Source organism: Lissotriton helveticus, chromosome 11, assembly GCF_964261635.1.
Source record: "Lissotriton helveticus chromosome 11, aLisHel1.1, whole genome shotgun sequence".
Taxonomy (NCBI): domain Eukaryota; kingdom Metazoa; phylum Chordata; class Amphibia; order Caudata; family Salamandridae; genus Lissotriton; species Lissotriton helveticus.
In genome coordinates this window covers 61,971,593-61,986,993 of record NC_136072.1, presented here as the reverse complement: position 1 = coordinate 61,986,993, position 15,401 = coordinate 61,971,593, and the positions used below count along the sequence as shown (strand labels likewise).

The 15,401-nt window shown below is 43.4% G+C and overlaps 1 protein-coding gene across 1 annotated transcript in view; it reads right to left on the bottom strand.

Annotated features, from left to right (window-relative positions):
• The window catches only part of LOC144792882 (cytochrome P450 2J2-like), a 114,372-nt gene that overhangs the window by 40,164 nt on the left and 58,807 nt on the right, over nt 1–15,401 (bottom strand). The window contains exons 5-6 of the mRNA XM_078668088.1: nt 9,151–9,324; nt 5,549–5,690 (exon numbers count right to left, since the gene is read on the bottom strand). Coding sequence (XP_078524214.1) covers nt 5,549–5,690; nt 9,151–9,324 — 316 coding nt within the window. The remainder of the gene's footprint in view (nt 1–5,548; nt 5,691–9,150; nt 9,325–15,401) is intronic.

Sequence of the window (15,401 nt, the reverse complement as noted above, 5' to 3'; positions counted from 1 at the left end):
ATACAGGCTACGGGTATCAGGGGAAGCAGACCGTTGTTCAGGGGTGTGCATCCCTCCGATATCGATTTACATCATAGCAAGCACAAGGAGTTGATGGATGGAATTCTGAAACTTTTCAGTCACTCAACCCCAGTCACAGATCAGGCTTGAATCCATCATCATTCTTTCGCTCACTTTGCCACCCCAGTTCAGACACAGCTATATGCAAATCAGTCTTGACCCTATTCCTCATGCGAACAGTCCAGCCCGAACTGCCAAGCTATATCTTCACTGGCCCGGAAACAAGCATCCTGGGACCGGTTACTAGATAACACCCTTCATCAGCCAGGCTAGCTTGAATCCAGTGGCAAAGTGAGCAAGGGACCAACATCTAGGGCATACCCTGCCAACTTAGGGCAAACAAAGAAAACACAAGGAGATGATAGACGGAGCGCTGAAACTTTTCAGACATTCACCCTCAGTCACAGATCTGGGTTGAATCCATAATCATTCTTAAGCTCACTTTGCCACCCCAGTTCAGACACCGTTATATGCAAATCAGTCTTGACCCTGTGCCTTACGGTAAAAGTCCAGCCCAAATTGTCAAGCCAGGTCTTCACTGGACCGGAAACAAGTATCCTGGGGCCGGTTTCTGGGTAACACCCTTCATCAGCCAGGCTAGCGTGAATCCAGTGAAAAAAGTGAGCAAGGGACCCACGTCTGGGCATTCCATGCCAACTTAGGTCAAACAAAGCAAACACAAGGAGATGATGGACAGAGTGCTGAAACATTTCAGACACTCACCCTAATCACAGATGTGCGTTGAATCCATCATCATTCTTTAGCTCACTTTGCCACCCCAGTTCAGACACATCTATTTGCAAACCAGTCTTGACCTTGTGCCTCGTGGGAACAGTCCAGCCCAAACTGCCAAGCCATGTCTTCACTGGACCGGAAACAAGTATCCCGGGACTGGTTTCAGGGCTGTGACTGGGAGTGAGTTTCTGAAAAGGGACCTATTGTTCCCAACCTTTTACCTACCTGTAGCACCCCTAAATCTAGTATTTAGGGGCACCCCTGAACCTTGTTACCTCAGACAAGAAATCACAAGAAGAAAAGAAGAAGGACTGAACAGCCGTACCAAAGCTAACAAGGGGAAGACGCCTACTGACTTGGCCCCAGCCCTACCGGCCTGTCTCCACCTCGAACCTGCTCCAGCAAAATCCTGGTGTGTCCTGCAGCCAGCAACCTCAACAAACCCGGAAGACCTGCCTGCCTCCCAGCCCAAAGACTTTGTCTCCCGTGAACACTGGATTTGTTCATCTTCAACCTTTGGCTCCGGCCGGAACTGCAAATCTGCACCACTCTGCACCCGCTGTCCACGGCCCGAGCTTAAGTGGTCAAGCACCACAAGGAGGTCTCCCAAGGGATCCTGACCCAAGATACAATGATACTTGACCTGCCTCAAACCTCCAGCCGAAACCTGCAGCCTCAATCTGGAAGCTCCCCCCAACCGCGACCAGGAGCTGGTAAGAAGAACAGACCCTAAAAGGCACTCCTGCACCCAAAGCCCCATGGCTTTTGTTGGGTCAACCGACTGTGCCTAACCAACCCCCATCATCCCAACTTACCTCTCCAAGTGGAGGTCTCACCCAGAAGACATTTGTCCCCGAGCCTGCAGGGCGTTCGCAAACCAGAGTCTCCCCATTGAAAGCTACAGGGAGCCTGACGCCAAAACAGCACTCTGCACCCAGCCGCCCCAGTGCCGCTGAGAGTACACCTTTTGTGCAAGCTTGAATCCCCATTTCCCTGAGATTAACTCCAGGAGCTTTTTCTCCCACAACCCTGTGGCCTGTTCGCCACCAACCGGAGGCTACCTATCCCCCGATTGGATAACATTGGGCCTCAGCACCTTGCACCTGGCTGCCCAAGAGCCACTGAGGGTGTAATGAGAGTGCATCCGTGACCCTCGGGACCCCTGAGTCTAACCCCAGAATACCAGCTCCCACAACCGAATACTTACCTTTGAACCAATAACCCTATTTTCCTCCATAGGATAACATTGACTGTTTTTCTGTGAATAGTTTCTAAGTGTTGAGTTGGAAAATCGAAGAAATCCTTTAAAACTGTAACTGTATAACAAAAACGCTTTTACTTACCTGTTTACAGGAAATGTCCCAGTGCAGCATAGGCATACTACACTGTGAAACAAAAGTAATCTGAAAAGTAGTTGCTTATACAATTGCTATTCAAACTGTTTACAAACTGCATTACTACTGTAAAGTATTTATTGCTTACTTGTGCCAGGCTTGTTTGGTTCTAGAAAATAAAATAACTAAAAGAATATTTTTATACAAAACAAGTTGGTGTGAAGTTCACTCTTTGAGTGTGTGATATCATTTGATGATTGTGTACAACAAATGCTTAACACTACCCTCTGGTAAAGCCTTAATGCTCGATAACACTACCACAAATAGAGAGTAAGGTGCTATCAACTTTTAACTCTGCCTACCTTTGGGGTTCCACTGGACTCTGTGCACACTATACCTCATTTTGCTACAGTATATACAGAGCCATCTTCCTACAATGTGCCACAGATCTGAAGCATCCAGATTTATGGTGTACGAGTGGGAAAGGACGTTCTCATCAGTGGCGTCCCCTTCATCAGGGCGGAGGAGCACGGCCACCATCCGCAAATAAAACGAAAATAAAATAGGTTTTAAACCCCTTTGATAATCATTTTATTTTATTCCCCCTGGACACGCCCCCAGGAGTCTGACGAGTCTTGGGGGCAGATCCTGGGGGATGACACTGTGGTGGGTAGTGGTAGTGCACTCCCTTGTCTCTTCTCTGTGCATGAGGGTTTGGCCAGTTGTTTCAGACCAGCCAAACAATGATGTGCAGCGAAGCTTTCACCAGCCCCAGCTGTGCTGCTGGGGCTGGAGAAAGCAGGTACAGGCTCCTAGTCTGCCTAGGACCACAAAGTCCCAGAGCTCAGACCAGTCCTGATGCTGCTTTCATGCAGCATCAGGATTGGCCGCAGTGCAGTCTAGGAGCCTCTCTCAGAAGCAGGAAAAGCACAATGGAGTGGACGGCGGAGGTGGCGGCAATCAGGTATTTTTGTTTTATTCTTATTTTATCCCTGATCCCCCCTCCCTCCCCAGCTCCCTCCTCCAATCCCCCGACCCCTTTGGCAGGGGATGGGCCGCTACTGGTTCGCATGGGCAAAACCAATTTCTCTTTGGCAATGCTTGTTTTTAAACTGCAGCCCTTTGTCCCTTCCAGGGACTGTGACTTCAGTGACTGCATTTTGCAAGCGGAAAAGGAGATCTTCTATCCCTCGCAGGTCACCATCCACGCAATCCCAGACATTCAAATGGATCCGCGAGTCATTGACGTGCATGTGGCAGGGATTCTCTTAATTCACCTAATCCTTATGATAGTCATTTTGGGACATTATTAAATTAGTACACAACTGATATTGTTGTAACACAAGAAGATTGTTGGGTCATCATTTTTAGCAGAAATGGTGCTACTTTCTAAATGCATAAGTGTTATGTGCCTCCACTGTGCCCCGCTCTACCTGCACTTGAATGTGAAATGGTTCCCATAAGCAATATGGGCGAGAGAATGATTGCAGCAGTATAACATGTGCTAAACTAAAGAAATGTCCCACACCATTTCTTTGGTGTAAAACCTTTGTTTGTGTGCTAAACTTTTAACAGGTCCTTAGGATATAACAGCTGCAGCCAGTACCAGGTCACTAATTATTTACAAAACTCCATACTCACCCATAGGAGCTACCTGGGTTCTGGCAGCATTCATCCCACATCACTGTAGAAGTAAATGCCTAGGATTCCACTTACCAGAGTTTGAGAATTGGATTATTGCCCATGAAATATATTTTTTGCCCGATGACTGTATTAGGTGCACGGGTATTTGTCTGATCGGGTGGTTTCAACTTATTTTTCTGTCTTTTTTAGTTGCACACTCACCTATTACTTTCATTTCAGTTACACGTGAGCAGTCCTCAGGACGTTCTACAGGCAAATACGTGAACAACTCCCTCACCCCAGTGCGGATGTATGACGTTACAACGCAAACATTTATACTGCGGTACATTACATTGCGGTTTTTACATTGGAGGGCGCTGGACTTAGGAGTAGTATAATTTACTATTCCAACTCCAGTCTACGTACAGTAGGGAAGATGTTGGATAGTAAATTATACCATTCCTTGTCCTAGAGTGCCATCCAGCACAAGTCTTTGTAATGACTTGCGGTGTAAAAAACGCGAAGTAATGGCTTCGCGATGTAATCCTCGCATAGTAAACAATGTTTCATCCCCTCCGATGCTGTTTGGATGAATGGAATCTTGACAATTCACCTGCAATTCTATTTATTGAAGGATCTCCCTTTCAGCTTCAGAAATCTCACTGAGGAAAAAAGTTGGGCTTTCAGGAACGCAAGTGAAGATTTGTTACACCAGAGGTTGTCTGTATGAAGAATTCTAAGGGCTATCTATAAAATGTGTGGCTCATTGCTTCTGCCAACTAGCGTTCCACTATTACACATACTTTGGTCATTTATTCTTTGCAAGCACTAGAAACGTCATCCTGATAGGCTCAACCCATCTTTGACAATTTCTTTTCAGCTATGTGTTTTTGAGGTTGTAGTAGGGTTCTATACCAGCAAAACCATTGAAATCACACAAAAAAGTTTCCAAATCAGATAAGCATTAAACCTCAGCTGGGTAAATATATCGTGGAGCCAAATGAACACCCCAGTTTGCAAAAAAAATCTTAGATGGGACATCCTCATTACACATATGTTCCAATTTATAGCTGTGGAATTCACCCTCATGGATGTATCGGTCACACATACATAGCAATGCTGCCTGTAAAGGTGAGTGACTCCCAATTTGTAAAAGCAAACTTGATGCTATTTTAGCTTTCTCCCTCCAAAAAATACCACCACTCCCTGTGAGCTGGTGGAAACATATATCCCCAAAATGTATTTGAATCTCTCTCAAACGCTTCCAAATATTGTTATTCATGGTCACTTAACCATAGATGTGCAGTGATCTACCATTAATAAGTGACAGTTCAAAGAGAAAGGAGATACAATAGGGTTAGAGAAAGAAGGATAATTACTAGAGAATAAGGATACTTAAAAATTTAGAGGGATTCACAACCATAGCAAAGGATATAAAGAGATGTACAGTGCTTTATGTAAATAGATGGATTAAGAGGTGGACATATACAGATTATAAAGGAAAACTGTGGAAGTAAAGAGAACAAACACATAGAAAATAACAGAAGAATAAACAAGTAAAATGGATGGAGAGTGGTAGTGAGGAAGGCATGCCAGAGCCTCCATTCAGTTTTTAGAGGGCCATAAGAACTTTTATGTAGATGTAACTCCTAACTTTGTATTTTTTTTAAATTGTAGTGTACGTTGAGTTTCAAGTGCTCTACATGTGAATATGTTGTATCAACCCCTAAAGATGGATTGTGTGTCTATGTGCATCTGCAGAGTATGTATACCGGCAACAAAATTATGCTTTGTACCTTGTATTTCCAGATTGTTTGCCATGTGGAGCAGTGCCCAGCGCAAGGTAGTGGTGGTAGTCTCGGATCCTGCGAAATAGAGGTCAACCACAACTTGCACCAGGCTGTCTTCCCCATAAGTAGAGGAGGGGTCTTCTTTTGTCTGAGAATGAGATTTGAGAGAAGAAAGTTAGAATGTTGAAATTATGACACTTCGTTGATCTATCTTTATCATATTCCTACACTGATCTCTATTCAAGAATATATTATTGTTGACTCAGTTGCACCCTCAAGTCCTGGAACAAAAAAAGCAATTACATCCATTTACTGAATTTTGATATTTGAGGTGGATGCTGTGCCAGCAGTGGGACTAGATGGGAGTTCACTAAAGCCCTCATCTGGGTTTTGTTCCCAAGAGACAGAGCATCCCTGACTGTCATAGTGGAATTTTCAGTTTAGTCACAAACATAAGGGACTTCAAGTTGCACTTTGCATATCTCATTCAGGCAGTTTTGTGTGCCTGCAAATATAATTTCTGGTCAATAGTATACCTTAAGTACTTGACAGCTCATAAACCCTCACATGATTTCAGTGTTCAACCCGCCCACAGCCCAAGCATATGCGGACCGTCACATGTCAAGAGTAATATAATTGGTATAGTTTTGAGGTTAGAAAGGGAATTAGTAAAGATCTGGGTGAGTGGGTGAACGAGTAGGTAAATTAATGCCTTACTGGATGTGGAGGTTAGAAAGTGGTTGAGTGCACATATTGGGCAAGCCAGAGTGTCTGAGAGAAACTCGAACTTGGCAGGTGGCTGCTACTGGTTGATTTGGTGAGCTAATGGGTGATTAGATAAATTAATGTGAGAAAGAGTGAATATACAGGTGAGTGACTTGATGGATGCCTGTGACAAAATTAGGTAGATGAGTGGAATGTTCATTGAAGAGATGAAAGTGACTGTGACAGTTAATACATGAGCGTGTGGATAAACAAGTGAATTGATAGGCATGAAACCAAATGTCAATGGGTTGTAGACTGATGGTGGAGGGTGAGTAAGCAGGTAGATGAGTAATTGGTTGTGTGAGGAAAACGGTAGGCCAGGGAATGGACCAGTGACTGAATGTTTACCTGCAAGTGAGTGAGTAGTGAGTGAGTGATTGAATTGTTGCATAGGGCCACATTACGATGTCGTGCGATAGGCCATTTGACAGCTCGTCAGTGGCGTTCCGCCCTATATATGAGGCATCTGTCCGACTGCCGAATTAGGATACAGGCGGTCTAACGGATATCTGCGGGAGGGGGTGAGTGGGGAGGAATCCCCTCTGCCTCCGACAGGTTCAAGGAGCCTGTTGGTGCTGAGGGCGGATCATAATCCCCAAAATGGAGGCGGTGCTTCCTCAGGCTCTGCCGTGGGAATTTACGATGTACGTTGACAACAGCCTTTCTATGGCGGTCCGACCACCATAGAAAGGCTGTCGGAAGCAGACTTTGGGGGTCCCTAGTATGGCCCCGTCCCCCTGCGGCTTCCGTGTGCCAGGTCATGGTGCCTGCCACACTGTGCATGGATGTTTAAAAAGTGTAATTTTCCTATTGAAGCCTGTGCTGGAGCCCGCAGCACAAGCAGCAATAGGAAATGTACACTTTCTGACCACCATGAAGGCGATCACATCCTAATTAGGGAAGCAGGACCACTTCCCGACACGATAGCAGTCGGACGCTAATCTGACTGACATTGTAATGAGGCCCATATTTGGGAGCGGGACTCTGGGTCTGATTGGAGAGTTCTTCATTGGCACCAAAATCTGATTGGTTATTGATGTTGACACTGGTGATGCCATTGCTCACACTAATTGTGATGTCATCAGTAAAGTCATGATCATTACGTTGCCATGGGAAGGAAGGTTGAATTGGTAGCCTTATGTGCTGAACTTCTCAGAACCTAAGGTTACCTACCATAACTTCTACTTACATTTGTATAATTACATTTTTGAGTTTGGTTATTAAATTAGGACTGTTGTTTTACTTAGTAGAAAACTTCCATTTTAAATAAATGAGGGTTTTTCAGTAGTATTGTAATGCAGCCATGCCCTATGTGCAATGTGCTCAGGCCATTGACCCTTCCATGCATGTGGGATGCTTACATCAAAGCATGTTGCCACGTATTCTGTTGTCCAATGCTCTGTTGACGGTAGGCACAGGGATAATCAGTGCAGAGTATTGAGAATGATTGACAGGTAATTTAATTATGCATTTTAAGTATTGTGAGTCTCCCTTAAGAATGTGTATGTACATGTGAAATTAGACTAGGTCTAGAGTATGGAAATTAAGATTTAATCAATGGCTCCATCACTTTTCTCTTCACTTTGCTATAATCTAAAATACTCTCTAAATTAGGTCTGCAATGTTTTCCCAATCAATATTAATAAATCTCTTATTCATTTACTTATTTAGCTGTTTTGTAGAGCACATGGCTACCAGTGAGTTTTCACAGCGCTAGCCTATTCACCCAACCTAGGACGATCAGCTGTTTACTGATGAATTATAGTGAAGTAACCAGCCAAGTTTTTAACTGCTTTCCACAAAATGCAAATGATTAGCTACCTTGCCACAATTTCCTAATCCTAGGAACCACTGCTTGATCTTGATGAATGGATCAACGTGCACGATTTGGAAGATAGCCAGACGCAAAAGGTCTTAAATACATTGGCCCTGTATTCGTAAGACATTTTTTGCCTATAGCACAGAGTTTTAAACGGACTCGCTGCTCATTCGGAAGCCAGTGCAGAATGTGTAGCAGACTGGCTGACAAACTGAGCCTAGAGGAACAAAGGAGAAGGCGAGTAGCCATATTCTGAATGGTGTGGAGTCAACGTATCAGACACTTAACAACACCCAGGTACAACACATTATCCTAGTCCAGCCTGGAAATCACCAGAGCCTGGATTACAGTTCGTTGAGAGGATCAGGTAGTCAGGCTAAGATTTTTTTTAGCACTTTAAGGACACCAAAACAGATGGCAGCCACTTTATTTATCTGGTAGAGCATAGTTAGTTATTCATCTATCCAGACATCCAGCTTTTTACCACCTGGGAAGGGGTAGGCTCGTGCCCAGATCAGATGGCCAAAGATGAGAGCCCCAGAGATAGGGGTGGTTGCCCACTAGCAAAATTTCCGTCTTGTCCCCATTAAGTTTCAGCGAGTTGATGTTTATCCATTCCAAAACATGGGCAAGCCAAGTGTTAGGGGCCTCTGCAGTGCGGTTTTCCTTCGTAGATAACCCACAATTTGCGTGACTTCAGAGAAAAGTGTAAACCCAAAGGATTACACAATCTCAGCAAGAGGCCCTACATAAAAGGCTGAAAGGCAAGAGGCTAAGGGTAGATCCCTGCGGCACCCCTAAGACTAAAAAGTGTTGTTTAGACCTGTATTGATGTGAATGCACTTGAAAGGTGCGATTATACAAGAAAGATCTCAGGCACTTCAGGGCTGTGCCTTGAATTCCCATTCCTATCAGTTTATGCAGCCTACGTATACTATCTATTGTTCTACATAAGTAGCATGTTCTAATACAGTTTTACAATCAATTTGTGGGGCATGTGATTCCCTGGTTTGAAGACACCTACCTGTGCTATCTGCCTCAGGTAGTAGTCAATAAAGTCTTGTGGTTCTTCGGACAGGTTCTCCTGGTGGGTCTTGATCTCCGTCCTCATATATGATCGAAGCTTTTCCCACTCTACAAACACTCGATATTCAGGCAGGGGTAGTCTGCTCATCAGGGATGGGAAAGCATCGTAGAGCTGCAGAGAGAGTTAAGAGGGAGAGATTAAGGGGGAAACAGATGAAACGTTGTTGAATTTAACACCTTCAGTCAGGGTCAGAAGATCCAATTAAAACAGCATGTACTCCAGTCCAAGCAGTGACCCACAAAACTGTGTGTAAACTGAACCAACGCATTAAGGCACGCAAGCCACTAGATTTCAGTGTGCACCACTGTAGATATTATTAGGGCTATTAGACCTACTTCTACTGATGGAGTGAGGTGGGAAAACAACATTTTGTGTACCCCTCATGAAGTTACTTTCTCATAACAAGTAACATGAACTAATCGTGTGGTTTTGAAAATTAATCAACATAAAATAGAATGCACATACACAAGTACAAGTGGGAAACTAATTTGCATATGTTGCAAACCATAGTCAACTAATTAAGTGATGTTGTTACATTCAATACTAATGCAAATCCTATCATCTAACCAAAAGCGGCATGAATATGCTTTTGTCTGTTTATTGGGGCATGAAAAGAAGAAGAATGGTGAGTAAACCACGCATATATGTTGCTTTATCTGTAGGTAATAACTAACAGGGATACCTTAGTATGGGGGAGATAAACAGAAGAGCTATAATTCAACAATTAATGTTTGATTGTGTTTGTTTCTATAATAGTTCCTGTTCTAGCCCGTGAGGCCTAGAACAAAATGGACACTTCTGTGACTCCAAGATTGAAGCGCTGTACGCATGCGCGGGGTGAACTGTAGACGAGCATGAGCTGCCTGTGCCTGTGCAGAATGGGTCAAGGACAGTGTGCCCTGAAAGTCCAGCTGACTACCAACAAAATGGACATCCGTGTTACGATCGAGGGAATGAATGCGAAAATAACTAATTAAGGATACAAGTGTAATGGGCATAAGAAAGGACAAAAGACCACTTTCTTTGCACTGATCGTGCACATTTGGCACAATGAGATTATGCTCATCCACCCCTTGGATTGTCCAATCAGAACTGTTAAAGACACTGATAGTTACTTTTGGAGATAGATTAAATTAGGCAAAAAGGGTATAAAAGAGTGTGTCCGGAGTTAAGAAAAAACTCTCTTCCTCGATTTCCATCTTTGTATCCTGACAAGCTGCTGGAATGCTGAATTTTCCTGAGGTGTAAGAACTTTGAAATTTTCTGAACTTTAACTTTTCTTAAAATTGCGTGCGGAGTCTTTAGATGAGGTGAACAGCTAGAGAGAAAAGGGAGATGAACTTTGGGAAGTATTCTGTCCTATGCTAACGTTTGTGTCCTAGAATTACAATAATAATGTGCTTACTTCTGAGCTTTCAATTAAAATGAATATAAATGTTTAAGCTAAATTCTTTCTTTCCTGAGTCTATTTCTAAATAAAATGAATAAAATAAGATGAATAAATACAGGTCATGCTAGAAGATTTTCTTTTAATAAAAATTAAATAAATGGAGAATGAAGCTGGTCTTGTTTATCCTTAGTTTAATTTTTACTAGCAGATCCATCGACAAAACAATGGTGGTGTGCCTGAATAACTGTTTGGTAGGTACCATGGTAAGAAAAGTTTAAACTGCAGATGTACATATTATAAATATTTAGTGTTTAATTTAGACACTCCGCTATGATTCAGTAGCTCTCCTCTTGATTTTCACCAATCCTTGAAGTAGGGTGAAAGTGTGAACAAATGACTCGCAGTGTTATGGGCCCCACTGACGAGTACATGAGTGAGTTCTTTAGGGAAAGGAGAAGGGTTTTGAAGACATTTTTAGAGAAGCGCTGCATCAGTAATTAACTTGGTAGCAGAGCATTGGTTGCTATAGATTAACTAGGAAAAGATGTATAAAGTGATGTGTATAGAGTTTTGACGTACAGAATGCAGGACTAACATCTGTTGAGTTTGTAATTCGTTATATGTAGTCTGGATGGGTGGAGCAGAGTGCAACCTATGGACTTTCACTTAATATGGCTCCCTCGAGCCACACGAGCTGACGAGCTCAGGTTACGCATCTGCGCGCCTTGAGAGGTACCAGACCCGATGGTACTTGGCAGCCTGCACAGCAAACCCCGGGGGTTGCAAATACTCTGCTGATGAGGGACAGTGGTCCTGAAACACCGGTGTCCAGAGTTGGCCTGCAACTTTGCCTTTACACTCCAGAATCTACGGTAAGCACACACGCTTCAAATAACTGCATCTACCATGATGCTCATGGGTGTACACCCGCTGGTGGGTGGAGTAGAGTGCGACCTATGGACTTTCACTTAATATGGCTCCCTCGAGCCACACGAGCTGACGAGCTCAGGTTACGCATCTGCGCGCCTTGAGAGGTACCAGACCCGATGGTACTTGGCAGCCTGCACAGCAAACCCCGGGGGGTTGCAAATACTCTGCTGATGAGGGACAGTGGTCCTGAAACACCGGTGTCCAGAGTTGGCCTGCAACTTTGCCTTTACACTCCAGAATCTACGGTAAGCACACACGCTTCAAAGAACTGCATCTACCATGATGCTCATGGGTGTACACCCGCTGGTGGGTGGAGTAGAGTGCGACCTATGGACTTTCACTTAATATGGCTCCCTCGAGCCGACGATCTCAGGTTACGCACCTGCGTGCCGTGAGAGGTACCAGACCCGATGGTACTTGGCAGCCTGCACAGCAAACCCCGGGGGGTTTAAAATACTCCGCTGATGAGGGACAGTGGTCCTGAAACACCGGTGTCCAGAGTTGGCCTGCAACTTTGCCTTTACACTCCAGAATCTACGATAAGCACACACGCTTCAAAGAAGTGCATCTACCATGATGCTCAAGGGTTACACCCACTGGTGGGTGGAGTAGAGTGCGACCTATGGACTTTCACTTAATACGGCTCCCTCGAGCCACACGAGCTGAAGAGCTAAAGTTACGCACCTGCGCGCCGTGAGAGGTACCAGACCCGATGGTACTTGGCAGCCTGCACAGCAAACCCCGGGGGGTTGCAAATACTCTGCTGATGAGGGACAGTGGTCCTGAAACACCGGTGTCCAGAGTTGGCCTGCAACTTTGCCTTTACACTCCAGAATCTACGATAAGCACACACGCTTCAAAGAACTGCATCTACCATGATGCTCATGGGGTACACCCGCTGGTGGGTGGAGTAGAGTGCGAACTATGGACTTTCCCTTAATATGGCTCCCTCGAGCCACACGAGCCGACGAGCTCAGGTTACGCACCTGCGCGCCGTGAGAGGTACCAGACCCGATGGTACTTGGCAGCCTGCACAGCAAACCCCGGGGGGTTGCAAATACTCTGCTGATGAGGGACAGTGGTCCTGAAACACCGGTGTCCAGAGTTGGCCTGCAACTTTGCCTTTAGACTCCAGAATCTACGATAAGCACACACGCTTCAAAGAACTGCATCTACCATGATGCTCATGGGATACACCCGCTGGTGGGTGGAGTAGAGTAAGACCTATGGACTTTCACTAGTCTGGAAAAGGCTTCTGGAAAGTGTGGGAAGCTAGTTATTCTGTCTGCAGGCAGAGGAAGTGTGGTAAGTGAAGTCGCACATCACATAGCCTGTTTTAAAGTAGTGGTATCGTCGTATATCACAAAGTTTATGGATTTTTACGTGTGAAAGGATAAATGTATAGCGAGGGCAGTCTATAAAATCTTGGCCTTAAAGTACAGGGATCATTGTGTATCCTGATTTAAAACTTACTGCTGGGAGAGTAATAGAGCTTAACCCGAGCTTGAGAGAAGGGTAAGGTAGAGGGATGTGCTACTTTATCGAGGAGTCTAAAATTCTGTGGTAGAGAAGAGGTAACCGATGTCTACTGAAAATACAGAATACTTGTGTAATTGAGGAAACTATCACTTTGGTTTTAGTGAAACAGATGAATGGAGTTGTTTTATGTAGTTACTAACAGATTCTGCTGTATAAAAGTGTAAATACAGTGTGCCGATAAATTTTGTAAAGAAGGGGTCAGCAGAAGCTGCAGAAACCGGAGTAGGGTTGACGTCAAAGGTATCACGCTGGGATTGGTCCACTTGACCAAGACAGGGTTAGAGCTGATTGGTGCATCAGGCGAAACAGCAAAACTATTGGTTAAGCACTAAGAAAACGCATCTTGTTCTAATTGGTACGATAGTGTGAACCGCGCTGTGATAGGTTGGTGTTACGAAGCAGTTTACAGAAGGGTGCGCGATTGTTTGAAAGTCTGGAAATCATCAGAAAAATTTAGTTTTATTGTAGAGAGGAGAAGGAGAAACCTTCATGGTTTAAGAAATTGAAAAATATATTAAAAAGGACAAGGCGATAGTGAAAAGAGAGGGAAAATTACTACCTCCGCCTAAAACGCCTGCTTTGCATATGATGACAAAATATGGCTATCATAACTGCATATGGTTAGAAAACTGGGCTAGATATACCAAGAATGATGGTGCGTTAGCATTTACTGAAGTAGGATCCTTTAGCCTTGCAGTACTACGGAATTTGAGAGAGAAATTGATGAAGTTGGAACCGAGACCTAGACCGACCCAATTTGAAGCACTGGTTGAGTGGGAAAATGAGATGCATGAATTAGAGCGAGAAAGATTGGAAGATTACAGAGGACCAAGAGGCAGATTTCGTGGATTTTGGAAAGAAACGCATGAGAGTAGAATGCAAAGATGGAGAAATGCTGATATGTGCGATGGAATGTATCCGGTTAGATTGGCAGATGAAATAGAAGGGCGTAAATGCACAGAGAAAATAAATAATATAGAGACAGGAAGGAAAAGTTATGGGGATGGTGAAACAGAGGATACGGTACTGGATGAGATATTAAATAGGAGACCACCACCATATCAACCAGGTTCTATATGGACCACTCCAAATGCTCCACCAATGGAGGATAGATTTGCTGAAACTACAAAACGATTTTCAAATTTTAAAGAACTTTCAGAAAGAGTAGAAATGAGATATGATTCAAATACCCCAGTGATAGAAACCAGACTTACCGGTACCCCTAAACCAAATGACGAAATCAGAAAAAGTATGGCTAGAGTGGAGAAACAAATTGAAGAGCATCCAAGTACTTCTGAATATATACGTTCTACAAATGAATTAACTGAAAGGATACAGGAACTTACTAAAAATATAGAAGCTGTAACAGTCCCAGTAACAATAGGTCCTGTAATTCCAGTGTTCGAAAATCAGAAAATAAAAGAACCGACTTTGACAATTCCTTTGAATCAGAGTTTACAAAAAGTAAGAGAAAAGATTTATCCAGCTTTGTCTGAAGTTAGGCGTACAAGTCATATAACACTGCCTGATTTGACTTTTAATCAGAGTCTACCATATAAGTTTCCAACAGGAGCAGAATCTGATTCTGCGACATCTGAAAAGAGCATAGAGAAAATACATTTAACACAGACCCCAGTAGGACCAACAGAAAAAGAATTAAGTGATTGGATTAAAACCCTGCAAGTAAAAGAACATGAACCTAAAGTATTAGATGTGGCTAGATTAAAAGTTGACATGGAAGAATTAATTATTTGAACAATTGGAACAGATAGGCTAAAAACCTATCAGGACGATGAGCTAATGTTCATGTGTAAAAGCATTACTTGGAAAGCGAAATCCATACATGTCCGTTTAGAAGGATTAGCTAGTGAATTAAATGTAGATTTTGTAAAGAATAAAACATTACAGAAACCTTATAGAGTAGATTTTACAGAGAAAGACATTGGGGCCGATTCACAGAACTAACTTACGACAAAATCCTAAACTTACTACTTTACGTTTTCACAGAAGTTAGGATTTTGTCTTAAGTTTGTTTTTAGACAGACTTAAGACAGACTTAAGACAAACTTAAGACAAAATCCTAATTTAAGACTGTCTTAAGTCTGTCTTAAGACAAACTTAAGACAAATGCCTAACTTCTGTGAATACCAAAAGTAGTAAGTTTAGGATTTTGTCTTAAGTTAGTTCTGTGAATCGGGCCCATTGAGAATATGAATACGGTAGGAAGATTAAACCAACTGAAAGAGCTAATTGTATTACTGAGGAGTTGGGGAGATGTGGATACGTGGAAAAGAAAATGGGCAAAGAAAAAGAAGAAGTCAGTGATAAA